The sequence below is a fragment of the Urocitellus parryii genome, chromosome 5 (assembly GCF_045843805.1).
Source record: "Urocitellus parryii isolate mUroPar1 chromosome 5, mUroPar1.hap1, whole genome shotgun sequence".
Classification (NCBI taxonomy): domain Eukaryota; kingdom Metazoa; phylum Chordata; class Mammalia; order Rodentia; family Sciuridae; genus Urocitellus; species Urocitellus parryii.
The window spans coordinates 206,837,480-206,859,444 of NC_135535.1; the positions used below are offsets into that span (position 1 = coordinate 206,837,480).

General features: G+C 45.3%; 1 protein-coding gene across 1 annotated transcript; it reads left to right on the top strand.

The window, feature by feature from the left end:
- The first annotated feature begins 6,150 nt into the window (after window positions 1-6,150).
- On the top strand, window positions 6,151-9,339 carry Nps (neuropeptide S). The gene is made up of 2 exons (XM_026384192.2): window positions 6,151-6,273; window positions 9,160-9,339. Exons 1-2 carry the CDS (start codon window positions 6,151-6,153, stop codon window positions 9,337-9,339), a joined length of 303 nt encoding a protein of 100 aa, XP_026239977.2.
- Window positions 9,340-21,965: the final 12,626 nt, after the last annotated feature.

Here is a 21,965-nt window from a genome sequence, read left to right on the forward strand (position 1 = left end):
AAAAGTCATTTTATCCTCTTTCTTGATCCTACTTTCTGCAAGTTGCTCAACCCAGGGACAATAAACTTGGCTCTTGATGGAAGCTTATTGGTGCTATAACATCAGCCTCTGGCAATTAGAAAAGAAAGGACCTGCTTCAATCCTGTCAGTCCAAAGTCGGTCCAGCTGAGGCCCCGAGCTTCCGAGGGCTGATGTGGACGCATTTCCGAATGGTCCGGGGTCCACCCACAGAACAAAAGTTGAAGAGAGCTGGCTCCTTCTTGGCTCCCTGTCTGATGCCAGGAGGAGCTGTGTGAAAAGGGCTTTGGTGACTCTAAGACAGCTCCGTGGCGACAAGTGGGAGAGCAGACTGTTAATGAGGGGGCACATAAATTCCAAGTCTGAGCTGGCTCTCACCTTCCCCTGAGGCCTTGACAGAGGGTCTGTGCGTGGGCTGACTGCACCCCACTGCCCACCCCAAACATCACACGGTGGATCAGAGGCACCCAGGACCTGCAACCGTGGGAGAATTCTCCTGAGGCTCCTAACTACCCCCATTTCTGCCCTCCCTGGTCCAGAAGCACCTACATTTTTAAGGACCCTCCCACCTGCCCAAAATGGTTGAAAGCAATATCTTGCATTAGATGTTTGCAGCTGGGGCACTGCACTGCTGAGTGGGGACACTTGGCCCTTGATGCTGATGGAAAAGCCAGGCTCAGCTTCTCATTCATGGGAAGTCAGGTCTCAGGAGGAGGCTGGGGGCCTGGGCCGTTGGCCCTGCTCCCGAAATCAGGAGCACAAACTCAGCCCAGCCCAGCCCTCGTACAGGGCTTCCCAGCTGCTGCCTGAGACCTGCTTTTAATAAGCTTCAGACCAGAAAGCAAATCCTGGGATCCAACCTTGACTGAGAATCCCACGAAGACACGAGACGGGGCAGGGTGGTGTCTTCCTCCCTCCTGAGTGCCCACGTCCAGAGCAGGCCCACACATAGCAAATGACTGAAGAACAGGTATCCAGTCAATACCTGGTGGACAGAGCCCCTCTTCAACCAGCCATGTTTGCTGTGGTTGCTTCATGTAGCAGAGGGTAGAGTGGGTAGACCCAGGTCTCCAGGAAGTGATTCAGAATGCTTGCTGCTCCATGACTTTCACAACCCGCACGTCACAGGGCCACTCTGAACAGTTGCCAATGCAGGAGGGGTCTCTACCCCCACTCACGGAGCCAAGTGGTCCTTTGAGTTTGGAGAGGGACCGTCAAAATGCCAGGAGGAGTCACAGGATTAAATCTGAGAAAGAGCCGGGCAGGAGGTTTATGCAGCTCCTTCTTCAGTCGGTGTTTATCCGACACCTACGCCTCCTGTTTGCTGCTCACAGAGCCCTCCAGGCTCAGCAGTTCAGTGCCTCAGCCAGTCACTGCTCCAGGTCTGCAGGTTGGGAGGCCAGTGTCAGCCGGGCTGCCTGGGAGAGCTCTTCTCCATGAGTTTCTGGGAGCAGCAGGCCTGGGAGGGCATGTCCTTCTCAGCACGATGGCAGATATGTGAGCGAGCAGCTGCTTTTCATGCTGTTGGTTGCATAGCATTTCAGATCCGCTGGTCAAAACAAGTTAGGTGGTTCATTCCAAAGAGGGGGACGTGCCTTCTGTCCCTGTAGACAGAAAGCAGGAGGGAGAGAATGTGCCGAGCAAGGTGAATGAGTGCGTCAGACATACCCGCCAGCCTCCCCAGTGTGAGGCTTTGTACTCTTCCCTTTACTATCAAGTGAGTGCCTGCCAGAGACGGCCAGCCGACCCCCACCAGGCCAGAGGAAGGCCTGGGCACTGACCTGGGTGGAGGGTGTTGTCACCTGGGATTCTTCAAGTGGTGATGTGGAGAAAGTGTGACTAGAGATTCAAAGAGATCTTATTTCAAAATAGAATCCAGCTTCTCTCTGTGTGTGTGTGTGTGTGTGTTTGTGTGTGTGTGTGTGTGTGTGTGTGTGTGTACACATGCATGCACGGTTGTGGGAGGAGTCTGATTTTTCAAGTGCTCTCTGACACCCTGAGTGGATGCCCTCTGTTTGAGGTGCTCACGTGGTGTTCCTCTCCACTGCCAGGGGACGTTGGCACATCACTTGGCCTCTAGAGGCTCAGTGTCCTCAGCTGAGGATGAATCAGTAGCAGGGCCGCTCCCAGAGAGTTAAAACTAGCAGTTCATATAAAAGGGACGGTTGCTTTATATACATGAGGTATCAAAGGAGAGACATGAGTTTCAAACACTGCTGGATCTGAACCTTGAACAGTGTCAACCTCTTTCTCCCCATTTCTCTTTCCGTGTCCACCTCTCCCCATCTTGCCATCTCTCCCTCGGCCTCTTTATTCGTCTCCCCACCTCTTCCTCCAGTTCTCTCTCTGCGTCTCTGTGTCTCTCCGTCTTTCATCTCTCTCTCCCTCTGCCTCCTCAACCCCTCCCCCACTTCCCCTCCCCTCTCCTCCTTTTCCTCCTCCTCTCCCTTTCTATCCCTTCCTTCTGACTTCCGGGATGGGTCTCTTTAATCAGGCAAGCTTTCTCTAAACAGCGGTAGAGCTGACCCCGACATCTTCAGAAATACCTAGCCCATAATGATATAATTTTCAAAGCTTCACTTTTATTCCAGCCAACAGTGCGCTCTATTTAAAGAATCAAATTACTCTAAGAAGTACTTTATGAAAATAGCAGTCTCCGTTCCCTGTTCTTTTTTCCTCCCCCAGAGCCATCACTTTCAACCTTTTAAAACAGATTATCTTTGTGTTTATCTCTAAATATCATGGTGCATTTTTATTTTTCCACTCTTCATTATGTCTTTAGCTCCCTCTACAGAAGGTAAGTAATTGACTTCACAGAATTACCCTCATCCCTAGACCCAAGACCCAATATGGCAGAGTGACTCTTTGGGTTAGATCATTATTAAGTAATTACATTGTTCTAACTGTGAAAATGCTTCTCCCACCTGGGTGAAGCAGTTAACTTGTACTTTTCCTTCCTGTGTAACATTGTTTTCATTGGAGTGAATAGTATCCCTCTCTTCTTTCCTTTAGTTCTCTGTGGATCTGTTATGGATTCAGCCCCCATGCTCATTGTCTAAGTCTCCTCTCAGGGTGTTTAGACTTTGTCTGGCTTTCATCCTCTTGTAGGATTCTTTCCTACTGCCTTCTCCCCAACCCCAAGCTGCTTGTTACCTTTGTCTCCTGTGTTCATCTCCTGGATGTATACCTCCCATTTTTCTCTTTATGGGATTTTGTATTTACTTTGATGGAGCATACCCTGAAGTAGCTTTCTGAGAAAAGGTTTATGGAAAGTAAAACTTTGAGATCTTATATATTTGAAAATGTTTATTATAGACTTACCCTTAAAGAAGAGGAATAAATTGTTTATTTTTGAATTGTTAGAAGTAAATTCTAGATTAGAATTATTTTTTTCCTCCAGAATTTTGAAAGCATTGTTCTACTTCTAAATTCTCTGTGTTATTTTTAAGAAGCCCAAACTATTCCTGACTTCTGACTTTTTGCAGATAACCTGGAAGTTGATAGGATCTAAAATTTATCAACTTTTTTTTAAGAGAGAGAGAGAATTTTTTAATATATTTTTTTTCAGTTTTTGGTGAACACAACATGTTTATTTTTATTTTATGTGGTGCTGAGGATCGAACCCAGCGCCCCACGCATGCTAGGAGAGCACGTTACCACTTGAGCCACATCCCCAGCCCTGATCAACTTTTTTGATAACATGTTTTGGTATGTGTTGAATCCATTGGGTTGAACACTCGATAGTCTTTTAACTCTGAAAGATCATCACTCTCTGTCTGGGAAATGTTCCTGAGTTTTTTATTGAGGTTTTCTGCTCCTTCATGTTTTCTATTTTTCTTGAAGAATTCTTATTACTTCTATGTTAGATATACTAGACTGCTCTTATTCTTTTATTCTATTATTTTTTTCTTCTTTGTCCTTTTTTCTCTAATGTCTGGGAGATTTAGTTAACCTCATCTTTAAATTCTTCTACTGAGTTTTCTTTAGTTCTAATTTTCATAAGCTTTTTTGTCTTTTATTTTTCTCTTTACATAGCTTTCTTTCTTGTTTTATTGATGCAGTGAACTCCTCTTTTATTTTCTCTTACTTCTTTCAAGTTACTTTTTTGTTGTTGTTGTTGTTTGCAGTTTGACTTGGTCCCGATCTTTCAGAACACATTGCTGTTGACATCTCTATCATTCTCTGTGCTCTTAGGGGGTCAGAAGTTTATAAATAGTCATTGCAGTTGCGTCCAGGTCTCCTGTTTATCCTTAAGAGTATGCACCAGAAAGTCCATGGGAGAATTTTGTATGTTATTGGGAGTTTTCGGCTGAGGACTCAGTGGATTCCAGCTGAGATGCTTTTACTAGGAAACCCTGATATCTGTATCTCCAAGGTTTTCCTCTGGGGCTGCTCAGATAACTCAGAGATGATCTTCTGTTCGCTTGTCTTAAGGGAAAAAATACCTGCCTGGAGTGTGCTGGGAGTGGTTAGGACAGAGGTCCAGGGTCTCAGCACTGCGTCCCAGGATGGTCTGAGCTTATTCTTGGAAGGGTGGGTGCTTGGGCCACTGAGCCTGACTCTATCTGTTGGGAGATCTGGTTTGCCCTCTCCTCAGGAAAAACCTCTACCCTCCTCCCAAGTCCCCATTGTCTGAAAACAGGAAGTGGGAGGGGCGTGGCACTGAAGCCTGCAAACTTCTGCCTGATCCTCTTTTCAGCCCTGTGCTCACCACAGGTGAAGCACTTGGTTCCACTGTGACTCAGTCACTGGAGTCCTTTAATGCTCTGTTGGCACATTTCTCAGATCTACTCAGTCAATTGCTCATCACTCAACAAGATCTTGCTACTGTCATCTTCCTCCCTATTCTTCTTGTTTTTATGTGTTTATTTCAGCTGCATTTAAGGAAACATTGAAATAAAATGTGTCTGTTCAAGCCTCTGGTGCTCTGAAGGCCCTTTGTCTTCCAGTGCCCATATGAAGTCCCCAAGAACTTCCTGATCCAAGGTGTTTGGATCTCTTGGCCCAGGTCCCCAGCCTGGTGCTAGTGCTGTGATCTGGGTCCTCTTCAGAGTCCACCTGCTTTTCTTGGTGATAGGCAAACTGGGACTCTAGCATTGACAGTTGCATGTGAGTCATTTGGAGTGGCAGGTCTCAATGAACAGGGGTGCAGCACTGAAAAACGGTAGCAAATGTCCCAGACACAGGGCAGCGCTGTCCTCCAAGAGTGCTGATCTTGAGGAGGCGAGGACTGCCCTTGGTGTTGTTGTAAACATGTTGCCCCCATCTCAGAAGCGCTGGCTGTCCAAGCAGAAAGCTCCACCTTTGGTGATGTCCTCCATTGAAGCTCAGCAGCGTCTGCTCCCACTTAGTGCTCCTGGGCCAATTGATTAACACGATGCCCACTGAAGACCAGGGCCCCAAGGCTTCCCAGAGGAGTCATGAGGATGCTGCTCACAGAACTCTGGACTGGGACTTGGAGAGTGCCCATGGAGGGTCAGACCAGCGTACTTCCTTGACTTGGAGGACCAGTGAGAACTTTAACAGAGGACGTTCTAAAGGAAAGAAATCTAGCATAGAGACCTTCAATAACCTGCCTGTGTCATTTGAGAATAATCTGCCTACATCTTTGGTCTTATAACCATTTCTTTTGTGTCAGTCTCTGAAACAAGATGTCTGAGATATTCAAGGAACTAATGTCATTCTTCTAAAATATTTAAACTCCAAATAAAAAGAAAAAAAAATCTTTGGGTTCTTTTCGAGACCTCTGGCCATCTATGTCACAGTGATGTGGTGTAGAGGACCAAACTTTTGAAGGGCATTCTAAATGGTAACCTTTAAATTAAGTCAACTATTAGTAACTCCATGACAATGTTCATATGTTATTGGCCTTTTCCTACTTAACAAGAACAAAAGGCCACAGCCAGACCAACCAGTCACATGTGAAGGGACACAATGACATTTCTACTTCTAAACTCTTCTGGTATAAAAGGGCCACCACAGAAGCATCTTCCAGCAAGCGTGAGGAATTTGGCAATGAAACCACCTCTCTGCGCAGATTTTGGAAAGTCCAACATGATTAGGTAAAACACTTCATTTTTCTTCAATGAGAAATGTTGGGTTTTTATATGCTTCCAATGTATACTTGTCACTATGAGACTAAATCTGAGGTGGTTGTTTTTCCTACTCTGCAGCTCATTAAAATTCAACCTTGTCTTGGCTCTGCTGCTGTCCACAATGCATGTGCTTCCCTGTTTTCCAGTTCTATCATCTCAGGTAAGGGTTTTGCTCTGTTTTTGATGCTTGATAGGTGGCTAGACTAGTAGTGTATCTCTAGAGTGCCTAAGTTCAAACTCATCTCAAGGAATTCGGGACGGAGCAGGAATTTCCTTTATTTTTAGAGATTTCAATTAAAAAAAAAAGTATAAGCAGATTTATGCAAGTGGTTAAAGGGAGCCTTATGACTATCAGCAATGCTGGGCTGTGTTAAATGTGTTGTGGATTATTTGGGATGGGCCCCCTGCATAGGGAAATGTTCTTTTCGGTATAAAATGTAATTTCTTGCTCATGACAATTTATTTATTCCACATGCATCGTCTCATAGTCACAGCAAACATTTAGCCATTGAAATTACATAAAAAATACTATGATCATTTTCAGAAACAGTGAGTTTTCTAGTTTTACAAAAAAAAAAGAGACCTTTTTCAGAGGCAGACTGTAGAGAAAATGTGAGGTTTCAAGGAAATGTTACATAAAATATTAATTCATATATTTATTCAGGAGTATTGATTTAGGTCTCAACCATGCTCACTGAGCCATTTAGGATGTTCAGAAAATGAATGTCTTTCTTTGGAATATTTAATACTATTTCTATGATATTTTAGTTGTTTTAGGTCAATATTTTGGTTAAAATTTTAAAATATCTTTGGTTGTTTATGACATCGTGAACTTCAACTTTTCTTCATTAAAACTTAACCTGTCATACTGTAATTCTTGAAATCAATGTGATTTATGAAATCAATTATAGGATAAAGAGAAGTCACACCGATCCTAAATGACAAATCTGCGTCCTGACATGATGACCTAGTTATTTATACTACTGGTCCCTCCCTGCTCTTGCATCTGCCATTTTTCTATTTCTCATTTACTTAATATAGCTTCTCTTTCCCCTTCTTATCCTTATGAGTGTTCGACACTAATTTAGTCATCGATTCTATAAGACACCACATTGATCAAGTTGATGAGTCACAAACCATAAATTGGTATATTGTCTCAGATGTCTTCCTAATGACTTTCTATTCTTCCCCCAAAGATTTGCTCGTGACGTTTCTGTTGAACAAGAGGCACTTGTCTGTCGCTTTTTTAAATTAAAAATGTTCTTTCTTCTAAAATACTTATGAGACCTCTTTGCTCATAAATGAAACATCTCTCCTCCCGCTGCATTTTCTGTATCTCTGCTGTTGCACCTGACACTCTTGTTCTCCTCCTCACCCATCATCTGGTACTGATGTGGATGGTGTTTGTGTCCATTTGATTAAGGTGAAGGTGCACGGAGGAGTTGATTGTACTTGCTTTGGACTTCATGAAGTCTGTCAAGCCGGCCAGGGGCCCACCTGGTAGAGGCTATCTTTGGAGCAGCGAGCTGCAGCCTTCCTGGGAAGGGCTCGGGGAGCTCATGACCAGAGCTGGCACCTTTGTTCTTAGCACAAACTTGGCATCAGGAATCGTTTCTGGAGAGAACTGGATCGCTTCCCTTCCTGCAGTGACTCAGAGGCCCCTCCTGCTGGGAATTTAAAATAGATGGCATTAATCTATCATGTTTAGGTTCCCTCTGTTGAAACAGGGAAAAACACATAGTGGTGTTCAACTCTGAGTTTTTGAATTGGTTTTCCCATAACTGATATTTATGAAACTGTCTTTGCCTATTCCCAAATCAAAAAGAAAGAAAAGAAAAGAAAAGAAAAGAAAGGAAACGAATCTGTTCTTCCAGCGGCCACGAGGAATGGCTTTCCTGGGAAGTCTGACTGCTGGAGCCCCCAGGAGGCCACCCCTGTGGGAGTGTAGGATTCCAGGAACATCTGAGCCCCTTTTCCACCTCCAAACACAGTAACCCGAGGCCAAACATTTCTTCCTGCATGGATACAGCAGAGAGCATGATGTCTGCTCTGCGGCATGCCTCTTTATTTGTAATAAAAGCATTCAGCTCTTGTCCTTCTACTCAGTTGAGAAACCTAGGCTTGGATCAGACGCCCCAGCTTTTGAATGCCTTTGGCTCCAGGCTATTTTATTTCCTCATCTGAAACCAAGGAATTAATAGTACCTGCTTCATAGAGGTTTGGGGGGGAATAAAACAAGATGAAGTACAGAGAGCATAGCCCAGAGATCACTGACAAATCACTGCTGTGATTACCAATGAGATTTGTCTTAGTGTCTCGTCAGTGTGTTGCGATTCTTCAGAAACTTTACAAGTGAGAAAGCCTGAGAGTGGTGACAGTTCTCAGGGAGCTCTGGGTCCGGCTCTCCCCTGGGGCTGGAGGCACATCCTCTATTCCAGTGCAGTTTCCTCATCTGCCAACATGGGGTTGAACTTTAGACTTAGGTGCCCAGCTCCTGCGCTGGGGTTCCAGACCTGGTTCTCTGGCTCAGTGTCCCAACGGTGGCCAGCACAGTTCAGGCCTCCCATGGCTAATGAGGGATGGACGGGAAGCCAAAAGTTGCAGATGCCAGGCTCCAAACAGCGAGACCTCCCTTCGGGGATACCTGGGCAAGTCTCCAGGACAGCCCGGAAGGAACGTGCTCCCGACTGACACCTGGAATTTGATCATCCTGGGTGGTGTTTCTAAGGGAATTTTTTTTAACAATTCCCAGGACTAATTAAAGCTGCTTGAAACATTCCTTATAAAGTTCCAGCAACAAGATAACTATGCGGTGCCTGATATAAATGCCAAACAGCAGCAATTACATAAGGAGTGCAAAATTAGATAAGTGGGCAGATCACTCCAAATAATATTTTGTATCTGGATAAAGTATACATTGTGTTTTGGCAGAGTATCTGCCCTTAAGAAGATTAGATATATTGGATTTGTCCCCAAAAGATTTTGAAAATTGTTACTGTTGCAATAAACTTTTAACCTCTCCTCCCTCCCCCACCAGAATCGCCAGGTGTCTGGGAAGCCTGATTACTTTCTCGTCCTGCTGAGCAGCTGCCTGGCCAGGCTGGATGGGAGCGAGGGACCAGCATTTTTAAAGCCAATTTTGGAGAAGACATCTATGAAAAGGTCCTTTCGCAATGGAGTTGGCACAGGGATGAAAAAAACTTCCTTTCGAAGAGCAAAACCATGAATAAGTGTGCGAAGGACTCTGGGAATTAATCTCCAACCATGTGAAGTGTGACTGATGGGCTAAAGTCCGTCCTATCTTCATCATTAAGTGTCGGTTGCTCTCAATCCTCAAATCTTGCCTCTCCTAACTGGTTCAGAGTAAATTGAGTTTTAGAAAAATGTAAACCTGTCCCTAACTTTTGCTTGTGAGAGAAAAACCCGTTTCTGTGCTCAGTTAGCAACTTTTCCAAATGGGGTCAGACACATTTGCTTTGATTTAAGATTGACTAGAAGGTGTGAGTGTTTGTTTTTTTACAGTCATGAGGAAAGTGTGATGTTTTTTCCCTGCCTGTAATATTGCAGTATTGTCATATCGAATACCACAATGAGATAGAGATATGCTCTCTTTTTTTTTTTCTTTTAAATATGGTTTTCTCAAATGGCATAGCTGGGCCAACTCTTCTGGGTTTGTAATAGCATCTTGTGAAACTAACTGCAGGAAACATTGTCGTTACCACTGTATCAATCAGTCGATCAATACACACCATGAGTATCACTGGAGCCCTCTGGATGTAATTTTTTCTTCCCTTTCCTGGTTTTAAAGGAACTCAAACATGGATTGTCTTGTTAGTTTGTTGCCCGCTTCTGGCCCTGACCGGTGGGAGAGTCTTTGGGGAGCTCAGTCCTCAAAACTGTGCGGATTGAGGTCCTCTCCTTCCTCCCAGGAGGTGCGGTCGCCTTTTCCATTGAATCTCTTTGTGTGGTAAGTTACTTTCAAAGCTGTGGTTATTAGTGCTTATTAATACACAGAGTATGGTACAAATTAATGGGTTTGACTGTGACTTTTCCACAGGAACTCTTGACATGGATTTTTTTAAAAAAGATACTGCAGCATTGGTGGTTGTGTTATTTCCAAAAGCAGGAGGGCAATACTGGGCTCACTCACCCCAGAGTCTGCAACACACTAGGGGCATTCACTGGACACCACTCACCATCGAAGAAGCTTCAGAAAGGCACGATCTTAGGTCACCAGCTTTACCTACAGACACAGAGTCTTCAGTGCATGGTCTCATGTGAGCAGGTCTCAGAGTGGCCAGGCAGCCTGCTCAGTCGGGTGGGTTCTACAAAACAAGTCTTTACATAGGCAGTGCTGGCTGGGGACGGTGCTGGGAGGTCACAGGAAGCCCGAGGACTATACAGATCTATATTGTCTTGGCCTCTGTGCTTCACGGTTTGGGTGTGGTTTGGTCTGCTCTTGCTGTCTAGATGAGCATGAAGTATGGGGGAAAGCTAGCGAGGCACCAGGGACCTCAGGGAGACACATTTAGGGAAGCACAGAGGAGCCTTCCTCAAGTGCAAGGCCTTCAGGCGGCCCTCTCTGACCTCTCTGGGACACAGGCCATCTCTTGTCCCTTCCCAGTGGCATTTTGCTTTGAGTTGATCACCTCTCAACTCCAGTGCCTAACACCTGGGTCACACCTTCCATTTCCTTTGGGGACAGGGGTCCACTGCTGTCCTCATCCCAGGGCCAGTGTGCAGGGTCCTCTGTCTAAGGACACTGCCGGAGCCTGTGGGACAGAGGGGAAGGGGGGCACATACACCGCTGTGTGGCCTGCCTGTGCTCCCTCCGTACCCTGGATCCCAAAGGGTACCTGGGCCCTTTGAGCCTGTTTCTTCTTTCATGTGTTTCTCATATAAAGGGACCAGGTGTAGCCTGCAGCAGTTTTTAAACATTTCTTAGGTAAACTCACATTTTCTGAGATGATTTGTTTTTCCTCATTCCTGCTCCTCAAGCCACACAGGCGTGTGCACACACATGCGCATGCACACACCTGAGAGGCGGGCAGGGTTAATTTTCTAGATCCTCAGGCACAGCTTTGGTCTTGATACAAACTGGCCCTGGCCTTCGAGGACCTGCTGGGTGATGGGCGAGGTGCAGGCGGTGGGTGGTAGGGGGCACTGCTGACACACCAGGATGCTCCTCGGCTTACTTCACCTGCCCAAGTCTCTGGGGTTGCAGGTATGTGCCGGTGATGTTTTTAAAAGTCTATGAAATATTCTTCTTTTTTTGTGAAGGAAATCCTTTTTTCCTGTTCACTCCGTGTGTCTGGGTGCGGACGAAGGTAAGATGCCCCACTGCACCCTGTGGACTAGCTACCCCGATGTTCTTTTGTTTTCTGTCACTGTGGTCCTTTCCTTTGTTCCTATGGGGTAACTTGAAGGCTCAGAGCCCCATAGGAACAAAGGAAAGGACCACAGAGCATTCGGCCAGGGGCGGCTCCACTCTCCTTACCTGAGGCCCCAAGAGGGACTCCTCTCTCAGCACCTGGAAGTGCAGCGAGGAGCTGCCCCTAAGTGGGAGCTCAAGGCTCTGCAGCACAGGGAGGCCTAACCGGCAATACGGAAAGCACGTCCAATAAAATTAGAAAACCTGCTGTAAGTTTGTCTGCCCAGCACTATTGGTAGGGAGCTAATTAGATAGCCTGATAGGCCTTATTTACTACTTCAAAGCTGAAAACGAGTTACTGCATTAATAAGCTTGGAGTGAGCTTGGCGTCGATAGGCATCTTGTGTACAGAAAATGGGAGATTGCTATTTCAGGGGAATTGTCCTAATTTTCAACTATTTGCATTTATATGGATTGGTTGAAATAATAAAACACCAAACACATAATTGGAAAGATTCTCTTTCCATTTCCAGGTCTCAAATATCATTTCAGCCTCCAGGGAAAAGGACTGTGAAAAAGTATTTGCACTCGAAAAATTATAGCAGATTTACAAGAGGGCAGATTGGAAGTTTTGCTTTCTGAGGAAAAATTATCCCTTTGATAAGGTTTTAGAAATGAAGTATTAAAGAAAACAAATATCTGAGTCATGTTTAAGAAGAGTCACTGGAGAGGTAACCAAGGATAGTCACCAACCTCCTGGGGAACAGGAGCCCTGAAACAATAAATTGCATTTGGCCATTGACATCTGTTTCTAAGGGTCCAGAGCAACCCTGCCTGCCCGTGCCTAAGGCCGTGTGCAGGAAAATGATAGGGCGACAGGGTGGCAGAGGTTGTGACCAAAGGGTCCTGGGCACCCTCCACCCCTCAGCACCAGGCGGCTTTGGTGGAGGCCAGAACTTTATGTTCAGAGACGGAGGCACCAGGCAAAGTTTTGGAAGCCCTGTGAATGCAGCATCCCAAGGGATGAGTAAGGGTTCAGTTAATTTCCCCCAATCCTACCTGAACCCGATTGTCCTTCATGTTCTGTGAGGAGTGATTTCATTGGAGGGGAAGGAAAAGAGCCCCTGAGGCGGGTAGGTGTCTGGGGAGAGAACGTCAGTGTGGAGGAGCAGGCCATCAGGAGGCAGAAGGCCCAAGAAACCTGGGCCCCTGGACCACACTCCAGCCCAGTGCCATGCTTGCTCTGTCGTGCCACCTGGCTCAAGCCTCTAGAAGCTTCTGAGCCTGAGTTCCACCACCCCAAGATGGGGCTATTATGACCAGCCTTCGGGGTTGTTTGTGAATTTATTTCTCCATTTGCTCATCACATATTTATTGAGCACATCCCTCCAGGGAAAGTTTTCCAGGTACTGGGAAAGCTGCCGTAAAGAAAACAGATCAAAATTATTGGGATGGAGTTGGAGAAACATGATATACTTGCAATATGATACATGTAAAGTGTGCCCAATAAAATGTGAACAATCTGGCACACTCAGGGAAATTGATCTTTCTTATTTGCCTCGCATTATTGGTGAGAAGCTAATTAGATGAACTGGTAGGTGTTATTTAACATGCACACATACATATAGTATGCACAACATATAATAGTGTACTGTCGGAACGTACACCCTATTATAGGTAATTATATATATATTTGTAATTGTACACAGTATTTTAGACGGTGACAAGGAGAAACAGCAAGGAAAAGAGGGAGTGGTGTGGGGCAGAGTGGGGATGTAATTTCCAATACAGTGACTCAGGAAGCTATAGCTGGAGAAGACTAGCAAGAATTTTAATATTCTGGGAGCAGAGTGAGCATAGAGCAGATGAAAAGAGATGGAGCCAGATAGGTCAGGGAGTTTCTGAAGGGTCTCGAAAGACTTCCGCTTTTCTTCTGAGTGACTCAGAGAAATGACATGACCAATGCATCTTTTAGCTTTCATGAGTTTAAAAGAACAAGGAATGAAATACACAAGCAGTAACTTCAACAAAACAGCAGTCCATCCTATGAGTCACAGCAGGCCACAGGTCGCCTTCCTTCCTTCCCTGCTCCACAGCTCTGCCCTGAGAGTCAGATAAGTCAGGAGCTGTGGTCTTGGCCAGGACGGGGCAGGGAGACAGGCGCTGTCCGAGGTGCTGAGGGAACTGGGGATAGCAGAGTGGATTCCTGCCCTTGGTTGAAAACCTGCCTGGCAGGCGGGGTGCTATCCCCCTGGATTCTTTTTCACACGAGATTGAGGAGTTATTTTTTCCTACAAATATTTCCTACAAATATTTTGGAGGGGATGCGTGACATTAGCTTGACAGCCCAGGCAGATAAATACAAGAATTGAGGCTTTGCCTTTGACACTTGCATTTTGGGGTGCACACCTCATTGTCTTTCTGTTGTTTATTGATTTCTAATGTTGAAGTTTAAGAACAAATCAAAAAGGGCGTCTCCTACAAGAGTTCTACTGCTCCACCCCATCTCTTTCATCTTTGACAAGTTGCAGGAAAGGATCAGTGTTCTGGGGAAGGCAAATCTGAGAACCACTGGATTCTCTTTTCCATATAGTTTCCTACCAGAGTCCTATTCCTGTGCTCAATATCCTCATATCTTATTGGCTTATCAGGCCATAACAGGATGGAAAAAGCATCAAAGAGCCTGTCCTCCACCCTCCCTGTCTGGACTGCTCTCTGAATACTCACACATATGCACACTTTGGGGAAGAGGCTGGCTCCTCGGCTGGTGGGAGAGTATTGTTTTGTTGCCCTTCTGAGAAGAAGGACTGTCTTCTGTTGGACCCTGGCAGCACTCTCAGATGGCATGAGATGAACCCTGCAGCCTGTGGCTCTACCTCTTGACAAGGTCTGTGCGCAAGTCCTACTTTCTCTTTTTATTTGTTTATTTATTCAAATTTGTTATACATGACAGCAGAATGCATTTCAATTCATGGTACCTATATAGAGCACAATTTCTTATGTCTTTGGTGGTATACAAAGTAGAGTCAAACCATTTGTGTCTTCATACATATACTTAGGGTGATGATGTCCATCTCATTCCACCATCTTTCCTACCCCCCTGTCCCCTCCCTTCTCATACCTCCCCTTTGCCCTATCTAAAGTTCCTCCATTCCTCCATGCTCCCCCCACCATTATGGATAAGCATCCACTTATCAGAGAAAACATTAGGCCTTTGGTTTTTTGGGGGATTGGCTTACTTCACTTAGCATTATATTCAACTCCATCCATTTACTTGCAAATGCTATGATTTTATTCTCTTTTAATGCTGAGTAATATTCCATTGTATATATATATATATATATATATATATATATATATATATATATATATATATATATATATACCAGTTTCTTTATCCATGAATCTATTGAAGGGCATGTAGGTTGGTTCCACAATTTAGCTATTGTGAATTGTGCTGCTATAAACATAGAAGTGGCTGAGTCCCTATAGTATGCTGTTTTTAAGTGCTCTAGGTATAAACTGAGGAGTGGGATAGCTGGGTCAGATGGTGTTTCCATTCCAAGTTTTCCAAGGAATCTCCATACTGCTTTTCATATTGGTTGCACCAATTTGCAGTCCTACAAGGAATGTGCCTTTTCCCCCACATTCTCGCCACCATTAATTGTTGTTTGTATTCTTAATAGCTGCCATTCTGACTGGAGTGAGATGAAATCTTAGAGTAGTTTTGATTTGCACTTCTGTAGTTGCTAGAGATGTTGAACATTTTTCAGATATTTGTTGGTTGATTGTGTATCATCTTCTGAGAAGTGTAAGTTCAGGTCCTTGGCCTGTTTATTTGTTTTTTGGGGGTTAAGTTTTTTGAGTTCTTTATATATTCTAGAGATTAGTAGACCAAAGGAATAGAATAGAGGACACAGAAACAAACCCACATAATACAGTTATCTCATACTAGAAAAAGGAGCCAAAAACATATATTGGAGAAAAGATAGCCTCTTCAACAAATGGTCCGAGGAGAACTGGAAATCCACGTGCAGCAAAATGAAATTAAGCTGCTATCTCTCCCCATGCACAAAACTCAACTCAAAGTGGATCAAGGACTAGGAATTAGACCAGAGACCCTACATCTAACAGAAGAAAAAGTAGGCCCTAATCTTCATCATGTCGTATTAGGCCCCTTCTTCCTTAACAAGACTCCTATACTGCAAGAAATAAAACCAAGAATCAATAAATGGGATGGATTCAAACAGCAAAGCTGCTTCTCAGCAAAAGAAACAATCAGTGAGGTGAAGAGAGAGCCTAGAGAATGGGAGCAAATTTTTACTACATGCACAGCAGATACAGCACAGTTCCTACTCTTGATGCCATCTTCCCCAGAGCTGGGTATGTAACTTCCCCGAGCAGCAGAGATCCTGGCTCAGTGTATTTGTCCCCAGGTTAAGAGGCCACTCACATGTTTTCCCTATACAAAGGGCAGCAGGACCCCTTCCTGGAGCACAGACCACAGTGGATCCGTAGATCAGTCATGCTGGTCAGGCACACCTCTGTGGGATACCAAAAGCCAGGTTCTTGTGGGTGACGCAGCTGCTAAGCTCCCACCTGTGAGCTCCACCTCGTGCCGGCTGTGTTTGCAGTGTCTCTGAGCCTCGCTGCTTTCTGCCTATCAAGGGCTAAATTTAGCTAATGCCTTATATGGAGAAAGCTTGCCCCCCACCCAAAGAACCTAAAGACACCCTTGTCGATGGGATTCAGAATGTGGTCCTACACAGGCTCCTTCTCCATGACAGTTTGATTCCCACTTGACAAGCTTGAGGTTTTGTGCCCAGTGATTTCCAGATATTGTCCTTTGACTCCTGCACAGTCCCGTGAGGGCCTGGGATGTGCTATCTGCACAGGCAGACAGGGGATGCGCTGAGTCAGACAGTGATTTTCTCAAGGTCACATACCCGGTAAGGGGCAGATCTGCCTGCTTCCCTAGCAGGTGTCCACAGTCCACAACTTCCACCTGCCCATGGAGTGATGCCAGATGCTGAATAGGAGAAGGAAAAATCAGAGCAAGGGCATTTGTTTTCTATCTTTGCAGAGACCCTGTGGCTTAAAACCACACACACCATCCCCTAGGGGTCAGGAGTGCAGGCCTGACATCACTGGGCTGTCTGAAGTGGTGCCTCACGGACTCCAGTCCAAGATGCAGGGCAGGTCTCATCTTAACGCTCAACTGAGGAAGTGTCTCTCTCCAAACTTACGTGATCATTGGCAGAATTCGTCTCTCTGCGGCTGTTTCTTGCTGGCTACTGACTGGAGACAACCCAGTCACCTGTGTTTCTCCAGGTGAGGCCCCAATATGGCTGCCAGCAAGGGGAGAATCTCCCCAAGAAGGGCACCACTGACACCCCGTCATTGCTGTGTCCTAGTGGCTAAAGAAAGTCACAGGTCCGGCCCAGACTCAAGGGAGGCAGGGGTTACCCATGGTATGGCTACTGGGAGATGAGTCTGTGGGGGCCCTGCAGCCTGTCCACCACAGAAGTTATGGATGACCACCTTGGCTATGAAAGATGACCATCCCAGCCCAGACTGGATTCCTAACCTGAAGGATCATGTGACTGGCAGCCCAGGAGCAACTCCTACCAGGGTGAGGGCCTATTCCAGCTTACACACCGCTCTCTCCTTCAGGCCCAGACTGTGCCCTTGTCTTGTCAAACAACCGTGAGGCTGGGCTGAGACTGACCTTAAGGCTCGAACACATGGGAGTCTTCCATTGTGCCAGACACACCAGGGTGGGGTATATACAAGCTCATTTGATTCCCATGATAACCTTAAAAACACAACAGAACTCCTGTGAAGTAGGTACTCTTCTCATCCCCACTTCACAGCTAAGTGCGGAGGTACAGAGAGGTGAAGCCATCTGTCCAAGGTCCCAGAGCTTGTGAGCTGCACAGCCAGGTGGGGAAGGCAGCGTCTAACCCCAGACACTGAGCCTGTCCCCACGGAGGGATCTCAGCCTGATGTTGGACTTCAGAAAGCTGCCCACTCACTGGAGCATGCAGACATTTTTTGAATGGCCACAGGGTAGAGAGGAAAAGCTGACTGCAGGCGGGGTATGGGAAATAGGGGGCAGAGGGCAAGTCAACAGAAAAGGCAGAAGGACACGGTGGGCAGGATGAGGACATTAGACATTTCCAGGATACATTGCCTTTGGGGAAATGTGTTCTCAGAGGAGAGAACCAAGGAGCAATCAAAAACAACTGAATCCAATTGAAATGGAAAATTCCCAAATTATAAAAGATCTGCTTATGCACTTGGTAGTTTCTGACATGATACTGTGAAGCAGCCATTCTGAAGAAACAGGGAGGTGGTGCCTTTCCATCTACAATAGTAAAAGTGCCAAACATTTTACTGGAGAAAACGGCCGATGGTGAGTTTGCAGCTCTTGTTCTCCTGTCCACAATAGGACTTTGCACATCCTTGGGCTAGCAGGTTAGTAATTATCAAAGTGAATTATGATCACTGCCAAAGGATGACATTAGCTAGAATCCTGCTTCCTGACACCATGATGGAAACCCTCCAGGTACATAAAAGAATTATGGGTGAAGGTTCTTTTATAGTCCTTAATAAGCAAGATCTGCAGCTCAGGATCAGTGCATTGTGTTCTCTCCCAGGCTCCTCTGGGCTTTGGAAACCCAGCCCACGTGTGTGGCCAAATCATTTCAGCAGGGCCTCATATTTCTTGGGATTTACAACACAAGCTTTGCAGTCAGACCTACCCGAGTTTAACTGGCATTTCACTTAACAAACTGTGGGCATGTTCTGGGGCCTTTCCAAGCCTCAGTTGCCTCATCTGTAGAATGGAACGTGCAGTGACATCTCTGTAGGGCTGTAGGGAGAACAAAGTGAAATAAAATCCGCTGTGCCTGCAACACAGTGCTGATGTCATGTTGGCACTGAGAAGAACACCCATGCTCAACGTGGGACAAGGGTTTGAGTGTGTAACTCGCATTCATAAATTAAGTTGGAGAAGATTTGGGGATGGTAACACTGGTTATATTTCCACCACACCATCAATACTTGGATAGTATTCCAAGTGTTGCTCCAGGAATATTTATAAGCTAATAAGGGTGCTGGTATGGCTGAGTCCCAAGGGTTCTTTAGAAATGATGTGCCCAATCATGTGGATTGACTGAAGTGCACTGGGCGACTGATGACAGGAGTGGACAATGGTTGGGCCTTACATGACCATGCAGGCCCACACCTCTGCAGCAGCCAGGCCACTCTCTGCAGCAGCTGGCTCAGAACAGTCAGGACGTGGCCAGTGACTGCCAGCTTAGAAACCATTAGAACCAGCAGAGAAAGCCCAAGATGCTCTGCACCCCATCGCACAGGATATGTGAGCTCAGGTAACCCACCTGGAGCTTCTCCACACAGCGCCCTCCTATCAGGGCCCACCAGAAGCCCCCCGTGTTTCTACCACAAAGCTCCTCCCTCCCCGCCTGCCTTTAGTCTCTGCCAAATACAAGCGATGGTGCCTGACACTTGGACCACAGCAGGGTGTTTTTTCCAGTTTGGATGGTCTCTATCTCCACAACATGGATGCGGCCAGGATAACACACATCAAGAAAAGCTTCATGGGAAACCTGCTAATCAGCCCCAAATCAGAATCTATTGGCATAAACTTTTTGGTGTATTTTTTCTAAAATGAAGATGCTTGCATTTTTCATCATACTGTAAATTTTAAAAATCAGATATTTAGGGAACTTATATTAAAAAGGACAAAGATTGCAAACTATAACCCTAATCTTGCTGTGCATAGGTGACCACACACCATGTGTTCAGATATCTGTGTGATGTGGGTGGGAGGACACACTCACACACACATTTTTAGATAAATGTAATCCCACAATTCTCATTCTGAAATCACTTTTTCAATTCCATATCCATATGCATGGATGTCTTTCCATGTTAAACAATGTTGGAATACACCATGGTGTTTAACGTCTGTGCAGCATTCTACTGAAGGGACACATGGTCGTTAGTTTCAGCACCCTCTGTTGTGGACATTGAGGCCTTCACAGGATTGTGTTAAAGGAAACATTGCGACATGCACTCCTGTTGGTCTGATTGTTTTGAAGGATTAGATGCTACCCCTGGGAAAGCTTCGACAGGGCTACCCATGTAAAACCTCAACATACACAGTGACATGGCCCTCAAAAAGAGTCTCATCGCTGTGACACATGGACATTGTCTACCCTTCTCAATCCTGCCTAGATGGCAGGTAGAAAACAAGAGGGCACCCTGGATTGAATCTGCACTTTCTCATGATTGGTGAGGAGAAACATGACATGCCTGCACATGTTTGGAATTCTTCTATCAGAGGTTTTTCATGAGCTTGGCCCATTTTTCAATTGGCAGTCTTTTTTCATTGATGTTAAAATTTCCCTATGTAAGAGGATATTAATCTTTGTCATCTTTTACAATTATATTTTTGTATTAATTTTTTTCTTTGCAAATATTTTTAAAATGGTTCTCCTTTAGTTTGTAGCTATTGGGTTATGGGAAAGAAAAATATATATTCCCATTTCAAGATCATAAATGGTTTTAAGGTTTTATTTAAATCTTGGAACAAGGACTCTGTCTCCTACTGGGCTAGGGTCTGTCTTCAAGTGTGTTTTCACGCGGTGCATTGCATGTTTAGGACGCCCTTTGCTAGCTGCCATGTGAGGAGCAGTCTGTTGGGTGTGCCATTTTGAGGTTAGCATTTCTTCCCTGTCAAAATTGTGCAGGCATCTGACTGCTCTGTTTTTTTCTGAGATCTTATTATGTCTTTGAAAAGAAGTTATAGCCTGTCTTTCTTTCTTTTTTTCTTTTGTTTTGGCTAAAAGAACCTGTTTACCTGTTTCTTCTTATTGAATGTAAGATTCTTTTCGTTTCTTTAAAGTTCAATAATCTTACCAGGAAAAAAATCTCTATTAATTATTCTTCACTAATTTTCCAGTTGATGGTACATTGTTTGAAGTTCTTTTATGTTTTTATTATCATTTAATTCCTTTAGTCTCTTCTCTAATCTGTGGAGCAGCCCATATCCATGTCATCTCCATTGTCTTTCCTATTTTGATCCTTATCTTGGTGTGAATTCCCCCCAAAAATATGAGCAAGGCATCATGGCCGCCCTTCACTTGGAAAGTGATTCAAACAAAAAGGAAGAAGGAAAATGGAAGCCAGACAGGAAGAAATTCACAGGCACTTTTGTGTCTCAGGGGGCTGGTCATGCAGTCCTGGGAAAACGTGGCTATTCCTCCCGGCTACAGATGAGCCGCTGTGTCTGGAACAGGGGGTGGTGACCACCATTCACCCACCAAACCTTTGCTCAAACTTGTCTGCTTGCTCCTCTACCTTAGGGTGTCCTGGATGCTCTCCTTCCTCCTCCAACACTCAGGCCTCCAGGAGTGGCAGGAGAACCACGTTCCTCCTCCTCTGCATACTGCTTCATCTGGGAGGCAGTGGGAGCAGGGGTCTCCATCACAGTGACTGGGGGAAGATGCACCCCCAAGCCAGGTGTTAGGAGACAGGGGGGAGGCTGTGACCCAGGGCCAGGTGTGTGCCCTGGCCGCGCTGTGTGTGTGGCCAAAGTCCCAGATCACAGTTGGCTGCAAGGGGTAGAGCAGCATCCTTGGCTGAGGTCCCCCAAGGGGCCCAATCTGAGACTTGGATCTTGATCTTAATGTAATAAATTTTCCTGTCATCTTTTCACTGTCTTGTCTTGGGCCTTTATGTTATCTCTGGCTCACACTCCTGTCCAGACAGTAACTGAATTGGTTTCTCTGGTGTTGATTTTCATAATTTCAGCTTCTAAAACATTTTAAATTTCTGCAATGGCACCATTTCTTCCTCATCATCTTAATTTAGGCCTGCCAAATCTATTTTTATCTTATTCTGTTATCTTCATTGGTATTTAAACTTTGTTCTTTTTATTCCCTTTGTATGTGAAGAAATCCCCTGATTGATTTGATTTCCCTCCCTCCCTCCCTTTCTCCCACCTGCTCTCCATCCTTTCCTTTTTAAAAAATAGATTTCAAGGGGATTGTGGTGTAGTCAGTGGTAGAGTGTATGCTTAGAGCATGCAAGAGGCTCTGAGTTTAATCCCCCCAAATAATTTCAGAACAGCCATGCATTTCTGAATGCTAATGGCAAGTTTTCCATTGAGAATTGAACATGAGTTCTCTTGTTTCTTCCCTGAAACAAAAGTATTGTCTTTGTGAAGCCCAGAGTCATCTGTTAAGCCACCAAAGTTGTACATCTGACACAGGGAGTCTTCCACTAGCTGTGCCCGACTCCAAACCCCGCCTCTACCTGTTGAGGGTTTTGGTACTCAGTGCGTCCTGTGCCCTCCAGAAAGGCCCACAGGTTGCTTTCCCAACCTGGTTTCACCTCTCACTGCAAACAATGATCAAGCCATGGCACTACTTATGCTCGACCTCCTTGTCTGT

Coding starts and splice junctions, on each gene's coding strand:
- Nps (XM_026384192.2), top strand. CDS start 6,151: ATGAGACTAAATCTGAGGTGGTTGTTTTTCCTACTCTGCAGCTCATTA. Junction 6,274..9,159: donor TTCCAGTTCTATCATCTCAG/GTAAGGGTTTTG, acceptor CAGAATCGCCAG/GTGTCTGGGAAGCCTGATTA.